This window comes from Electrophorus electricus, chromosome 16 (genome assembly GCF_041902795.1).
Source record: "Electrophorus electricus isolate QZ-2024a chromosome 16, ASM4190279v1, whole genome shotgun sequence".
Taxonomy (NCBI): Eukaryota; Metazoa; Chordata; class Actinopteri; order Gymnotiformes; family Gymnotidae; genus Electrophorus; species Electrophorus electricus.
This window is the reverse complement of record NC_137512.1, coordinates 9,034,631-9,051,277: the sequence shown is the minus strand read 5'-3', so window position 1 is coordinate 9,051,277 and position 16,647 is coordinate 9,034,631. Positions and strand designations below refer to the sequence as shown.

The 16,647-nt window shown below is 38.5% G+C and overlaps 1 protein-coding gene across 7 annotated transcripts in view; it reads left to right on the top strand.

Annotated features, from left to right (window-relative positions):
* Positions 1 to 136: 136 nt before the first annotated feature.
* klhl4 (kelch-like family member 4) overlaps positions 137 to 16,647 on the top strand; it is a 51,652-nt gene continuing 35,141 nt past the window's right edge. For 2 of the 7 annotated variants that reach the window (XM_027016754.3, XM_081698614.1), the window contains exon 1: positions 137 to 406. Coding sequence is in view for 3 of the 7 variants with exons in the window: in XM_081698612.1 (XP_081554738.1) it covers positions 6,302 to 6,720 (419 nt within the window). In the remaining 4 variants the exon portion in view is untranslated. Of the gene's footprint in view, positions 407 to 6,135; positions 6,721 to 9,506; positions 9,553 to 11,866; positions 13,990 to 16,647 lie in introns of those variants that run through there. The other 5 variants (XM_081698615.1, XR_014117459.1, XM_081698612.1 and 2 more) reach the window with 5 other exon arrangements.

The window sequence follows — 16,647 nt, the reverse complement described above, 5'->3', positions numbered from 1 at the left end:
GTGTTGAATATATACAAAGATTCTCTTAATTTGAAGTTCACAAATATTCATACTATTATAAAAAGGTTAACTTTGTAAAACATTACCTAACAAATCACTCCCTGCTACCATTATAGTGAAGAAATATGCATGAGCACTTCAAACGGATCTTTAGTACAATTCATAAGCCAAGAAAACAGGAAATGATGCCTTCCTGATTGTTCAGAGTCAGCCACTGAGGCCATTGTCAAGGAAGGAATGTATTAGGAATTTCCTTTTTAGTAGGAAAATGTATTTCTTTCTAGCACATGTTTGTCAGTAGAGTAGAGATATGAAGAACAAAGAGGGGAATCATTGAATTCACTTAAAACCAAGAAAAAAACAATTTTATTCAAATAAAAAGACATTTTCTTGTAACATTTGAAAGGTAAGACCTCATTTTTATCTTATCCCATCATTTTGAACTGATAATGATAATGAAATCATCTCAAATGAATGCCAATGTTCTTTTGATTAAATAAATTCAGAACAAATTTTTCTTTATAATCAATATTTTTATTCAACATTGCAATGGAATGAATGCAATACAATTGACAATAGTCAATAGCTCAAAAAGTAAATAAGATTGTGAAGACTAAAGTGAAATTACAACTAAATGAACTTCAAAATTGTTTTGTTTTATAAATGATTTTGGTGATATATTTGCTTGAAATTCAAAGAAATCAAGAATAGTTATTTAAAAAAAACATAAAAAATTAGGCTGTTGTGAAGGTATGATTTGAATTTGGCATAATTTCAATTGTTAATATAGCCTGTGTATTTCAATGGCATTGACACCATAGTAAAAATATAGTCTAAATATACTCTTAAAAAGTAAATGACTATTTAGAAATACAGTTTATACAGTATTCAGTTTTCTTGCAGTGCAGAGTTGGAAAAAGTTTAATTTTGTATTTTTCAGTTGTTAGTTGTCACAGCTAACAATAAATGTTAAATAAAGTCTGTTGGCTCTCTTGTTTAGGTTCATTACAGCAATGGGGAGGTACTGACATATATAAAAGCACCATGTTACACTTGAGCAAAGAAGATAATTATGCATTTTGTCCTGAACTGCTTGACTGCAATGTCTTTAAAGTATTTAAAAATGTGACTGATGTTTAATGTTACATAGCCAATATTGCCACCAATCCATTGGCATTGGGAAAAACATTGTTCTGTGCAGAACTGCAATGAGCACAGGCAGTCATGGTGAAAATGCTCCTGTACGGATAGGAAAATATGGTTTACAACCAACTAGTTTTTGCAACTACTAACTACTACTTGGTATTTGTGGTTATCCACCATTTTAGCCAAAAAAGTGTTCTGAACCAATTTTAACATTTCTAATATTGTGTACTCTTTGCAGAACTTTTGGTTTTGTTGTAGCCTACATGATCACTACATTTAGAGTGCAGTTGCTTCAGTTTTACTGACTGCTGCGGTACGCTGGCATTGTAGCTGATGGTACATATCTACCCATTGACTGTTAACCAGTTACATTTGTTCTGCCTCCAAGGCAGAGCTGCCTTCAGAAATCTATTGATTACTGATTTTGCTTCCCCCTTTGCATCATTAAGTTAGCCAACTCTGTAAAAGAAAGTAGACCGATGAATGTTAATGTGAAAGTAAGGTGTTGTAATCTGACAGCATTAAGGATATTCTAATATATAATATTCTGACTAGCTAGGAACTTACAAATTGTCTAGCATATAATCAACAGAAAAATATAACAAGTACAGCAGATGAACTACTGATTTCACTGATTTTATATAGCTATTGACATTTCCTTGGACCACCTAGTTACCGTTTACAGTTATTTAGTAATGGGCAGCATATTGGCTTGGTAGTTAGCATGTTTGCCTCTTAGTGCTGGTTCATTCCCCTGTCTGGGTGGAGTTTCCGGGTTCTCCCAGTGTCCATGTGGATTTCCTCAGGAGCCTCTGGTTTCCTCTAAACCCCTAAAATTTTCCTGGTGTGATTGTGTGAAGTACTGTGTGTCTGCATGCCCAGTGATGGATGGCAGTGTGTACAGGACATGGGTAGTACAGTAGTTAAGCCACTCACCTAGTAACTAGAAGCTTTCAAGTTCAAGCCCCACCACTGCCAGTTTCCCACTGATAGGTGCCTGAACAAGGCTGTCAACTTCTCAAAATGTTTTCAAACATAATTATAAGTCACTTTGGATAAAAGCTAAATGCTGCAAATGTAAATCCTCTCTTCCCTTCCTCTGCCTGATGCAGACCTTTAGGAGTTGCCGCTATCTCTTACTGGTGTGTTGAATGGATGTAAAAGCTGTCATTTGATTGTAAAGTGTTCTTGGTTTTCTGAGAAAGGTGCTATATAAGTGTAATTTCATTCATATCTAGCTACCAGTCTTTCTAATTGGTCACCACAGTGTAAATATCATGAGAAGTAAAATGTCTAGTTACCTTGGGCAGGAATATTCTCACTAGTTATGTGTCACAAAGTGATTACCAAATTCACTGTTACACTTATATGCACAATATCTAGAATATCAAAAACTTTATCATGTTTTTTATCATGTCATAGCAAGTGGTTAGTATAGTGCTGTGGGAAACAATGCTGCCTCTCCTCTGGGGGATGAGGTTCAAACCTGATCTGGGCTACTAACTTTACATTCAAATACCTTTGTAATATGCTTGAAATTGTAAGTTGCTCTGGATAAGAGCATCTGTCAAATACATAGAATAAAGAGTTAGTCTCATGTTCTCTTCATAGTAGAATACTGACACCTCCAAAGCTGCTTTTGGATTTTGTCCAATTCAGAAATATTAGGACCTTATTTCCCCTTGCCACATAAATACAGAGCAATGAACAAACTATGTTCATCAAAGTTGTCATAACCGCATCCATTACTTTTAAATGTATGTGCCACTTGTGGTGTTATTTTGAAAGGCTCTGAAGTGTAAGTTTATCCTAAAAATGATAGGAAATCTGACCAATGGCCCTTCTCAGCATTCTGAAGGCATTATTCTGAAGGTCTATGGTATTATTAGTAAAGCGGTGACAATACTTTTGTTTTGTCAGCTGTATTCATATTTCTACTGCCTTTTGAGGACTGAGTTGTAATTTCTGAATCAAATATGAACCAAATATTCCAAAATTTTGAATTCACATACATCACTGTGTTCCTGAGGCCAAATATAGGCATATAGCAATATGCCTGCATATGGCCAAATCATATACCTGTACATTTTAGAAGGACAGTGTAATAACTGTATAAGTAATATGTCCTTATTCCAAAATGTAATTGCCCTGTCACCTAAAACCCAGATCTGATAGAAAAATTCTAAAACAATTTCAAATCCAGCCTGCTCAGGAATAGCAGTATGGGACATAGAATGAAAGACAACCTCTGTGTGACTGTGTGCATCAACATCATTGCCCAAATTATCAAGACATTAGAACATTTTCCCTAGTTTTTAAAATGTTTTCTAATGCAAGTCTGATGGTGAAATGCAAGATGCTGTCAACAGACTAGGTCTGAATGGGTCACCAGAGACCAGTGGATCAGTTCTGTTTCTAGCAATAAATACATGGCAAACTTCAATTTATAATATTGTTTTACTTATAATTATCTGTACTTATGTTCTTGTAATACATCACCCAGAATGTATAAATGGGTCTGAGTTTTCTACATTGTCAAATAATTTTTATTTTATGATTGTTCATGTTGTTGAAATCATACCATTGAAACAGTAAAAAAGGTTTACAGAAGCAGCATAAACAAACATCTAGTGAAGGGCAATCTCATATTGAGAACCCTATATATAGCAAGCATATTACAAATGTATAAATATGCATGTTTGATTGATAATACCATATTATATTTGCAAGAACAGCACATGAATACATCATTCTATTGATTGTAGATGAATGACAAATCCTAGTAAATAGAAACAGATGATGAATTGTGAATAATACTGTGTAGGACACTAGAATGTGTTTTCTTAAAAGTCTGCATATAATCATATCCCCTCAGTAGTTGAAAATAAAATCATTATCACAAAGAGGAATAATGGAAAAACCTGAACTAACAATTTTGAAAAAGTTGTTTGCCTGTTAAATATATATGCACATTCAATCTTGGTCTAGGCACATTATAAGGCTTCTGTTGGTTTTTGTAAAATCATTGACCTTATGACTGGATGTATTTCAAATTTGTTCCCAAAGACATTGTTGAAGTTGTGAGTCCTCTTCCACTTTACAGCATCGAATCATAATATACCATCAAATTTTTTTTTTTAGCATAAGCACAGCCTCTGACATTGGTTTCCACTGTAGAGCTATATGTAGGTGGCATTTTTCTACTCTTCTTTTCCATTATCCATGTGCACAGTCCTAACTGTAGAAATGTAAAAGCTCATATAATGACACTAATACAGTAAAATGGCAACATCAAAAAAGCATATAAAAAAACATATTAATTATCTTTTTCATTTGAAACAAGATGAAACTTTAGAAACCTTAATAAAACATTTATGTTCACATACATACAAAAACGTTTTGTGCTATCGAACTATAGTGAAGAACAAAAATGCTCTCATGAAAAACAAACAAAAAACCCGAATTGACATTCACCCACAGCAGTAACAGCTGGTGTAAATTGAACATATAATTCTCCCCTTTTCCAAATTAAGTATAAGTGTTATATAATTTGCCTTATTTGCTAGTATAATGGTAGAACAATGATGCTTTGTCTAACAATCAATTATTTTAAAACAGAACTTACAGAGAAGCATTAAGAAGTTATTGAGCATGGTAAAACTTTTCTTGTAGGCCAAAAGTCATTAATGAGTAAATCCCAACTATCAACTACAGCCTCTGATCTACTGTTGGAAGCATTTTTGGCTACTGTTTTGATAACATTTTGTACCTCAAAATGAATAAATATTTACAACACATAAAATAAATAGCTTTGGATCTATGTGCACTAAGTATACTGTGTGATGTGACAAGCAAGGTCAGATGCTCATGGATATAAGGTTGCGGTTTTATTGCAGCTCAAATCAATGGTGGGTGAACAAGCCAGGGTCAAAACCAAAAAGACAAAGCCAGGGGTAATCCAAATCATGAAGTAAACCAGTCTGAGTCAAAAAACCAGAGAGCAATAGGTAACCAGGCAACCCAATGCAAAGAGAGGCAGACAAAAATCAGAAAAGAGAGGAACCAAAACCAAATCCGATACACAGTATATGCAACAAGATAATAACGTTTGTTATGCACTGTACTGGAGGCAATACTTTGCAACATAGATGAGCTCTAAGCAGTCTTTTATACATTGACCTAAGTGACAACAGGTGAAATCAATACTCATGTGACGTGGATCTGACAGTATGTCTCTGATTGGCTGAGTCGCCATCTGGGTGACGAACAGCCTGCTGGGCAGTGTAGTGCACCAGGGGGATGGGCGGTATGACATAATGAAATATTTTGAGAATTATTGATTAAATAACCTTATTAGTGAAAGGTTAATACATATCTCTTGTGACTTCAGCAAGTTGTCACAAATGCTTGCGAATGACAGTGAGAATGTCATTGTTTTTCTGCATGGTTTTCTGCATTGAGATAAAGCCTGTTTCCCATGGGACCTTATCCAATCAGCAAGACTGTGCAGTGCATGTGTATGTCTGAGTGGCTGTATATGTTTGAGTGTGTGTGTGTGTGTGTGTGTGTGTGTGTGTGTGTGTGTGTGTGTGTGTGTGTTGTGTGAAAGCGAGAGAGAGAGAGAGAGAGACAGAGAGAGAGACAGAGAGAGAGAGAGAGAAAGCACATAAAAAGACTTGCAGAATATAAACAGGCGCAAAGAGGATGCTGCTTGTAAAAACATACAGCCCTATTGCTGCATTTTCTTGCCATGGTAAATTATTTACTTCACTAAAATTTGACCTCTGCATCTTGTTATTTTAGTACCATCCTTGCTCAACATTATCAGATGCTGGATAGTACGCTGTGCTTATGAAAGTCATCTTCATTTTGGCTTTTTTTTCTGTGCGTGTGAGTCACATAGCGACTGAAGGGACAGAAGGAGGGTGATTGAGACAGAGTGTATCATGCATGTGCTATAACTGAGCACTGGGAGCAGCAGACAGAGCTTGGGGGGGGGGCGGTAAGCTCAGACAAAAGCTGCAGACTGTTCTCTCAACGACCACAACCAGCAACAAAGACAAAGGAGGAAAACCCACTGAAGCTGAGGCAGACTCATTTCCTTATTACTGCAAGAATTCTATAAATTGTGGGCATCATACTGAGGCCAAACAGAATGTCTGTATCAGGAAAGAAAGAGTTTGATGTAAAGCAGATCCTTAGGCTTCGCTGGCGTTGGTTTACTCATTCCTCCCAGACATCAGCAGGAAGCGGGGGCCACATACATCAAGACAGCTCGGAGCATCACAGCTCACCAGTCCAGAGCCGCTTCAAGAGTCACTCCCGGGACAGAGGAGGAATTCGCAAGTGCAACAGCCCAGTGCACAGCATTCTGGATCCCATTCCTGGCTCCACACCCATCTATGTCAGGCTGGGCAATCAATTATGGCACCGGCAAAATATCATGCAGCAAGCTAGCGAGGATATTCCTAAAAACAGTTCACCTGCCACTGTCAGGAAAGAGGAAGGCAAATGCAGTCAGGAGCATATGAAGAATGACTCGGAGGAGCCCTCTGAGGAAAAATCCACAGACAGGTAAAAAAAAAAACAAAAAAACAAACAAAAAAAAAAAAACAGCAGAAAAAGAAACCAAGGGGTAGATATCTAAAGATATGCCAGCAGCTGTCAACTAATGTTACATCTATAGACAATTTCTCAAAAAAAATAAAAAATAAAAATTCAGCATTGAATGCATGCAGTAATTAAGTACTGTAACTATCTTAAAAAGTTTAATGCCACAGCTATCAATTTAGCACCAGCTGGATTTATAGTAACTCTTAAAGACAGTGTTGAGTGGTTTAACTAGCATTATGTAGGCACTACAGTCTACAGTTTTGCTTGCCACTGTACTGAGGCTAATTTAGCCACTTAGATGCACTTACTAATGACAGGGTTTGATTTACTTTCATTTGCTCTGTTTACTAGTCAGCAGCATTGCTAGTATAATGGCATTATCCTCAGAGGGCATAATTTTCCAATAAACTCCACCATGCAGCTGCCAAACTGCTCACCTGGGGGCAGTCCATTTATATGGCACACTGGGTGTAGAAACAAAGCTGTGGATATATTATTCATTAGATGGATATATCACTTTCAACTGCTGAGGAGGCTCTGGCTTTTATCACAGAAATAAGGTATACGGTATGATACAGTATTGTTCACAGAGCTTTGCTGTCCTCATTATTTGTTTGCATTTTCATAACCTGCAGCATGCATATTTCATTGCATGTTAATGTAATCATATTCCGATTTCCAAGGAGAGCACTATTATGACTGACACTACTTGTGCAAGTGCTATAAAATTAGGAAGGGCTAAAGCATAAATAATCTATAGAAGGGATTATATTTACATGCAAATGCTGGTTGATGAAGTCAAGATTTAATTAATTTGCCTAAAGCAATTGACATTTATGAGATCCATAAAGATCCATAAATGCTTATTCATGTTTTAAATGCCTGGTCTTCAGGTGAAAATACCTTGTTTTTCTTTTGAGTAACTCTGTGTAATGTTATTATACAGTATGACAGGAAGTAAACAAATTTTTTAAAGAGAAAAGACCTATGGCAGAATTTTGATGCAAGGTGCTGCCATTAGAGACAATGTTAATTTCCCTAGCTCAACTTTCAGCTCATGAGTGAATGCTTTTATGACATTCTGAAAGACATATGTCGATGCAGAGCAAACAGTTAAAGAGGTTAGTGAGGGTTTTGAGATCAGAGGTCTTGAGCAAAAGTAGAAAAAGGAAGGAGTGCAGCCTTCTTTTTCAGGATCCTTTTAATTTTGTGAAGACCTTATTTAGTAAGGAAAAATCTGGGAGGTTAAAAGTTGGGAAAAAGGAATAAGAGGAGCATTTTGATGCTGTGTATTCTGATAAGAATAAGGCAAAGGAGCTAGAGTTGCCACTGGCTATTCTAATAGAGATACACTAGACATAGAGTGGTCATCGAATGGATGTCAGCCCACAGAAGTGGAGCTGAGGTCAAAGGCATGGTGCTTCATGCAAAGGCAGGTTCTGCACTAGGGCCTAATATTGTCCTGTATTGGATGTATAAAAGTACACTTGAGGTCTTGAAGGTCATATGGAAGATGAAAGTTGTAGTCTGGAAAAGGGGATTATACCAAAGGAGTGGAAAAGAGTGGGTATCATTATATCAAAAGAAGGATTCTGTGGATCTTAAACAGTTTTGGCCTTCATAGATGACATGACAACACTGACAAATATTGTGCCATGTACCTGGCAGTTGCTAGAGAATATTGATGATAATTTTAGGTGGGAAAGCATGAAAGTCTAGTCTAGAAGTTTTCAATTGTGAAAGGAAAACTTGTGTGGGAATTTTATTTAGTGGAAGGAGAATTTATGTTGGAAAAGTCAGTTAAGAGTTTGGATAAATAGTATAGTGCAGCACTAAAGGATGATGAGAAAGTTGTGGGGCTAAAGATTAATTGGGCAATAGCATTGGAGAAATGATGGAATAGCAGTAAGGTACCAGGTTTACCAGGTAAATTGAAATTTTGGTGTCTCCAGTTTGGCTTGCTGCTTTGTTTCAGATGGTTTATGAATTTGCTATTAACAAAGTAGAGAGGATGTATTATGAACAAGGCTATAAGGAAGTGGATAGGGGTGCCATGTTTTGTAAATAGTGTGTAACGGCCCGAGTGCTGCGGGGGCAAGGTGCAGGATGTACAGACTTCCTCGACTGTGAACAATGTTTATTGACGTACATGGAAGACAATGGCACTCACATAAATGGTGAACACAAAAAACATGAAACATCATGAACACTAATTTTAACATTAACATGAGAAATGACAAACGTACAGACATATACCAATCTACATAGCTAACGACTGACAAAGCAGCACTCACCAACATCGGTTTAAATACACACACAAACATTACACACTAAACCATATGCAGATGTGTGCAGAAAACAGAGGTCTGTTTACAAACAAGAACAACTATGAAATCCCACTGCACACAGCAGGCCTAACAACGTGACCAGTGGGTATTGGAGAGTTTGCTGGATTTACTGATGGCAAGTTTAGCTGAAGAATTTAAATGTGCTAAATCAAGAGATGATTTTGTTAGGATCTAAATATTTGGTGATAAAACTGGTGACACTAGTCACACAATCATGGAGAAATTGGAATTCACGATTGGTGGTGCAGTTAGCCAAGTGCAAATGAGAATACAGGGATGTGATAGGCAGAGTGCAAAGTGGAATAGCAGTACTTCATGTCAGGTGATTGATGGAAAGTGTTTAATAAGGCCACATCACCAGAGAGAAGATGAATGATTACTAATTCTGTTTGTGAACAGGAAGAGGAAGCACAGAATGCAACAGCAGAATTACAAGGAGAACAAGGTCAGTGACTTCAGTGGGAAAATCTAGAGAAGTGGGGAATCACTTGTCTAGAGTGGTGGGCAATGGACGTGAGTTGCACTAAATTTTTGCTTGGAGCAATCCAATATGTCTTACAAACCCCTCAAAACCTTGGACACTGAGTACATGAGGATCATAGTTGTAAATTATGCAGGGGGTTGGCACACTAAAGCATATTTTATTGGCATGTAAGATTAATTTGTTGCAGTGACAATATACAGGGAGACATTATCAGGTGCTTAGCGCATTAGCATGTTTGTTTGATGACAAGCATTTAGACATTAATGCTTTTCCAAGCATTGATATGAATAAAGCAGGTAGGTTTGTGCATGAATGTGTATTGGAGAGAGCATGCAGGCTATAAATATCAGTACATGAGTTGATGCACAAGATTGAAAAACTGGTAGCACAACTGGGTAAGAAACTACAGGTCCCAGAGTGTATTGCCTTAACTACACTGAGCAGGATGTGGTGTTGTACTCTAAAAGTAAATAGAATTTATTTTATAGAGTTAGCAATTCCATGTGAGCATGCAATTGGTGGCCCTGAGTCATTAACAGTATCAGTGGGGGATGGGTACAGCCTTAGTGGCTGGGGAAGCCAGTTTTGGTTTCTGTTTCAAGAGTTATGTGGTTAGGTTAAAGTTGATCTTGCAGGGGAGTGGGACTGGGAAAACAGATTGACTGTTGAGCCTCCTGGAGGTATAATAGTCTTAATTCAGCAAAACACAGATGAAGGGAGGCACCTGTGAAGACCCCTATGCAATATTGTAGTTTCTAGTGAGTGGGCTGGGCCCTATGTGCAGCTCTGATGATTTGATATTTTATCCTGTGTATAATTACAATAAAATCTAAAGCTTGTAAGTCATGCCATTTATGGAACCATACCACATATTGCCAAGCTTGACTGGTCACATTGTTATTGTCTGTTAGAAAATCAAGGTAGGTACCTTTCAAATTATTTACTGTAGATAGAGTTCCATAAATGAGTTGAATTGAACTGACAAGGCTCAGTGGTGTAATTAGTTCTGCTAGAGCCCAGAGGTAAACAAAACTATATAACTATAATGATAACTCTAATCAGTGATAATTTGACTTTTTTTTCTTATAAAATCATATGCCTGTAACGATTCAATGACTCTAGATATGCTTACTCATTTTAAACACATTTTAATGACATTGTCCTCTTTAAATAATATCCATGATACTGCAGCTTTGGTTGTCATAGTCAGCTCAGCAATAGTCTATCCTGTATCAGCATTTAACAACCACAATAATAATGAATACATTTTATTTATAAGTCACATTTTTACACCTCAGCTGCAGGCACATCACATGATAGCTGAAAATCAAATGACAAAAATATAGGAAATTAATAATAAGGACTCAGGGACCTCATTCCATAGTCATGGTCCAAAACATGAAAAGCCAAAGAGTTATGTACATTGACCTAAATAAAAGTGTTTATTGCATTAAAGTTGTAGTACATTTCTCTAAAAAATTGAATATACATATTGTAATCTCTTTTTTCTTATTTGGCCAGTATGATGACAAATACATGAATCAGCTTTTCTGCCAATTCTTGCATATATATGAAAATCTATATGAAAATTGTTATGTTGAGGAGGCAGAGTAGGATGCGGGGATGAGTTGCAGAACACAGAACATATGTTACATATAATACATAGTACAACGACTACATAGCTCACAGGCTATCAAGGTGAAACATCGACAACATTCATATTTAAAAACGAGACTTATATACACGCACACTAAGGATACACAACAAGGAGCAGGGGTGAAACACAGGGAGGGCGTGGCCATACGGACGAATGAACACACACGCACATACGGAGACATTTGGGGGGAGAAATGATTACTGGTTTTGGGTGACCATTTTAGTAATTTCAATGTGCATTCGTTCAATTAAACTGTAATTAAAACAAACTGTGAAATCTAAATGTAACGCGTGGTGGCCCGAGTGCCGCAGGGGGAGGGGCAGGACGCACAGACGTCCGCGACAGGGACGAACATTTATTAACATAAACGACAGCAGCACTCACACGTATTACAAACGATGAACATGAAACGATTGACGTAAAAAAAAAAAAACACGTTACATTCCGACATCACACCGACAATGACCAACGACGCCGCGTACCCTGACGTGAGTTTAAATAAACACAGACAAAACGAAGTACAGGTGTGTGCAGGTGTGGCCACAAACGAAAGTCCTCCTACTGCACGTGGCTGGCCAAACCACGTGACTCGTGGGAGGCGAGCGTTCCGTGACAGTAGAACATATTAAAAAGTAATTATTTTAGTAATGGCATCAGTACATGTGTATTATATACCTGAGAAAACCTGATTGAAGTTCTGGGATGGACTCTTGTTTTGTATTTACATTGACCGTCTGTCAGTCACTTTATGAGACTCTCCTCAATGCCCTATTAATTCACTTCCATTTCCATCTGAGAATATGGCAGAACCAGGTAAGCACCCTGTCCTTGTACTGTGGACAAAACAAAACAACATGCTGTTCTGACAAAAAAAAGAAGAAGAAATAATTTATTTGATGGGGGAGAGCAGTGTTGTAGACCTCTACTTATACGCACCATTTACAAGGCTTCTGTGTACAAGTACTACATATCCAACTCCAACTCTGAGATAAAAACTACCACACAGTTCACTTTTGCTAACAAATTGTTAAATAACTAAGAATTGTTAATAAACAGTATAACTCATTGCTCAAAAGTAAAGTTGTGGAAAAAGGTTGGTAATGCTAGAAACTGTAATTGCACTCCTCTTGCCATGGTAGCTCTTAGAGGCTTGCAATGTGTTCATGAGTAGAAATGGAGAACAGATCCAAAGAGTGAAATTAAATGTTCCAGTGTTTTTCTGTTCACCTACCTAACTACTAGAGGTAGTGTTTCAACATTTTGACTAATGCACATTTAATTCCAGTCTTTCTAATCTGTCTGAAAGATTGTGCTGAACAACAATCTCCTATTTAGCACTGTTGAAGTTAGGTACATGCTATTTTGCAACTTCAATGACCAACATCTAAAAAAGGTAGACTCTAACTTTTAAAAGCTTAAGAAACAAGACATGCTTCTTTTCTTAAGGCATAAGGGTTCTTATCAAATTAATATTTCTAATATACAGCTTTGTATGTAAAGAACTTTTAACTTCAACCTTACAATAGGTGTATAATAGGCAAGGACCATTTAACATATAGTTAAAAATTTAATAAAATAAATCTGCAATATTACTGTGAACAACCCACATGTTAATATTTATTTGCCTGAAACAATTATCTAAATCTACTAAACTTATTTAGTTTTGACCTTCTAAAATGCAGCAGTGTGGACAGAGACCATCACTTAGGAAGGTTAATATACCAGGGAGCTGGCTCTTTGGGCCAGTGGGCAGTGCTCATGTTTAGCTCCTGTCAGCCCTGGGTGTGAATCCTGTGTAGGGTAGCTGCCTTCAGCCTTTGTTATACATGGTGTCAGAAGTGGGATAGTGGCAAGGTCATTGGGAGTGTACCCCATGTTGATGAACCCACTCCAGTTAAGAGGGAATGGTGTAGCCCAGAGGAAGGACCTCTGATGAGGGGCATGGGTGTAGCCCTGATGAAATGGGCAGTTGTTTGCAGAGGGACATGTAGACATGTCATGTACAGGGACATTCCCTGGAGGTGAAGGCATTGTGATGGAGATCATCACCCTCTGAAGGAGAGGATGGTGCAATGGAGACTTAGGATGAGTAAATGGGTGCTCTGGCTGATATGCCAGAGAGTTGGCTCTTTGGTCCAGTGGTCAGAGCTCAGCCCTGGGTTTGAATCCTGTGTAGGGTGGCTGTCTTTATCCATGACTATGTGTTCAAGAACAGCTGAATGTATATTCACTTCACAGAGGGTTTTGTGTATATTGTCTTGTTGATGTTATTTTTCCAGGCAGTTTACTCTCATTAGTTATGATCATCAAACACTTCTAAAAATAGTGTAAATAGCAAAACAGTTCAGCAAGATGCAATATTCAGTGTTTTAGACCTGAAGTTGTTGTCTTGGATCTCCCATGATGGATCTCCCAACATGGCTTTGACAACTCACCTAGGAAGAGACACATGGAAGAGACACATGTAGAGATGGGGCTGCAGGACCAATGTGTAGGTGAGAATAAAACACCGCAGACTGTGACCCCCAATGTTCAGCATTTTCCTTGCCAACATTACATCTCTAAACCACAAACTGCATGATCTCAGAGGAAGAGTTGATTTCCAAAGAGTTGGGGAAACTTTATTTTCTGCTTCACAGAGACATGGCTCACCATGAGTATGCAAGACCACACAGTCCAGCCAGAGGGCTTTTCAGCCTACCGAGACAACAGGACAGAATCATCAGGAAAGAAAACAGGAGGTGGTGTATGTTTTCCCATAAACATACACATTGCATGGACATGAAAGCATTTTTACTGAACTGCTTTCCAGACTTTGAGCTTTTATTCATCAAGTGTTGACTGTTTTACCGGTTCAGTGAGTTTTTCGTTGTGTTTATGGCTGTGGCTTACATTCTACCACAATGGAACATACATAATGATATGGGCAAACTGTACTGCTGTCACAGATTCCAGGAACCACAGTCATCCCAGCACTGCCACGCCAAGCTCTTCCCACCGACATCTCAGATCTTTAGACCTGCATAGAATCTGCGTTTATAATCTCAGTATAAATGATTGTGAGTGGGACGAGTTGAAGACAGCCTTCATAATATGACATGAACACTATGAGTACCTAGTCATGCCTTATGGTCTGTCCAATAACCCCTCTGTTTTCAAGGCATTTATGTATGGAATCTTTTGGGACCCGATAGGCAATTTCTGGATTGTTTACATTGATTACCTCATATTTACTCAGTCAGAGGAAGAACACGTGGAACACATTACAGCTGTCCTGTCCTTGAAAACATCAGCTGTACACCAAATCAGAGAAGTGTGAATTTCACCATAAATCTGTCACCTTTCTTGGTTGCACCATCAAGCCAGGCAGTTCCTCCATGGACCTGGATAAAGTGTCTTGTATACAGTGATTCTTGGGTTTTACCAACTTTTATAGGAGGTTCATTTTGGGTTTGGATCCTCTCCCTCGTGTGTGTGCATTCATTACAACTGCATCATCACCAGATATGAGAAGACACGCCCCAAAAGTTCATTAGGTAGAAGGGCTTCACTCAAGCCAGCATTTGGAATGTTTACCCTAAACCACAGCAGCATGCCTCCTACCCCACTAGCATCACTAACAATCTCAATCACTGTTTCACAAAAGTGTGCTGATTTCTTTCACATCCACACCTTGGCAAATCAGTTCATGCCTCTGTGCTGCTACTTCTGGAGTCAAAACAGAAATTGAATGTGAGGAGCCACTGATGCAAACTGTACAGAGCTGGACAAGAAAGGTGGAGGAAAAACTGCAGGACTACTTTGATTTGGTGAACTGGGGAATGTCCAGAAACTCTGGACAAGTATACCCTGTTTTAATGGACTTCATTAGGAGATGAGTGAGTGACCTTGATTGTATACCCGTTATTGAAGTTTGTTCATTTCCCAACCAGAAACCCTAGATTAATTTAGAAATGCTTCACAAGATCCATAACTACATTTGTGCATTTCTGGAGATATGCATGCATACAAGTATTATCTCTTCAGTGGACTACATCTGTGGGAACGCTGTAGAGAGGGTGAAATATTTCAAATTCCTTGGGTTCACCATCAGTGATAACCTCACACAGCAGCCACCATTAGAAAGGCCACCAATGCCTTCACATCCTCTGGTGTCTGAAGAAAGCCTGGGTGTCCACTACAGTCCTAACCATGTTTGAGAGGTGTGCTGTGGAATCTACCTTTGTCATGTATTACATCACAGGAAAGAGTGTAAGGTGGGCTCAAAGCCAGGTCAGCTAGGTGATGACACCAACAGCCTACTGGGTGAGCAACCACGCTCTAACAATGGTGGGCCCATGTGCAGAACAGTTAGATCTTGGATCAGGCAAAACAAAAGGAAAAAAACTAAACACCACACCAAGCGTGGAAAACGGGAGAACAAAGGACACCACAGGAAAAAATGGCAACCCTGATGTACTGGGGAAAACCAAACTAAAATTTCCCAAACAAAACCAGAAAACGGGGAGGAACTTGAATGGCTAAGGGAAGCCTCGGGAGAGAGACAGACTTGAAAGGGAAAACTGGAGAGGGGAGGGGATGTGTAAAAACACAGACACCCTTCACAGCACAGAAGTAAGGTGTAGCACAAGGGGGAAAACTGGAGAGAGGAGGGATGTGTCAAAACACAAACACTCTCACAGACAAGTGTAGCACAAAGGCTCACAGACCTCAATACCTGAAGCTCCCAGCTAGGGGCTTGGCTCAGAACTTTGGCAAAGACCCAGCACCGAATGACTGGCTAGCTGGGCTTATATAAAGTATAGCTCAGCTGTTGGGTGTTAAGTCTGATTAGTGGTGTGTCTGACTCAAGGCCTCCCTCTGGTGGCCGGAGGGGGCCTTGGCCTGGCACCAGCCTTTACAAAGAGTACTTAAAATGGTTGAAAGGATCATCGACACATGGCTACCAATAATCCAAGGCATTTAAACCATGGGCCTCAGAAAGATAAAGCACATTATGAAAGATTTTAGTCCCCCGGCACTGGCACTTCTCTCCTTTCTGCCCTTTGGTAAGCAGCTCAGGGCTATCTGTGCATGCACAATGATTCAGGGACAGCTTCTATCCCAATGCTTTAAGACTGTTCAACATACAACACAGTGATTAGAGACTGTTCAGCACTGGTTTCATTGAGATGACAGTGAGTCTACAGAACAATGGGAGTGCTTTGAGGAAGAGCTCTTACTTAAACTGCTTCATCAGAACTGAGCCCTTTTTGTGATTTATTTATTTTATTACATTGGCTTCAACCAATGGGTTCAGTCACATTTCCACACAATTATAATAATTTGGTTTTAAAATGTTTTAGAACTGTTTTTGCTTGTAACAGTAAAAAGACTAAAAGTAAAAAGTAAAAAGAGAG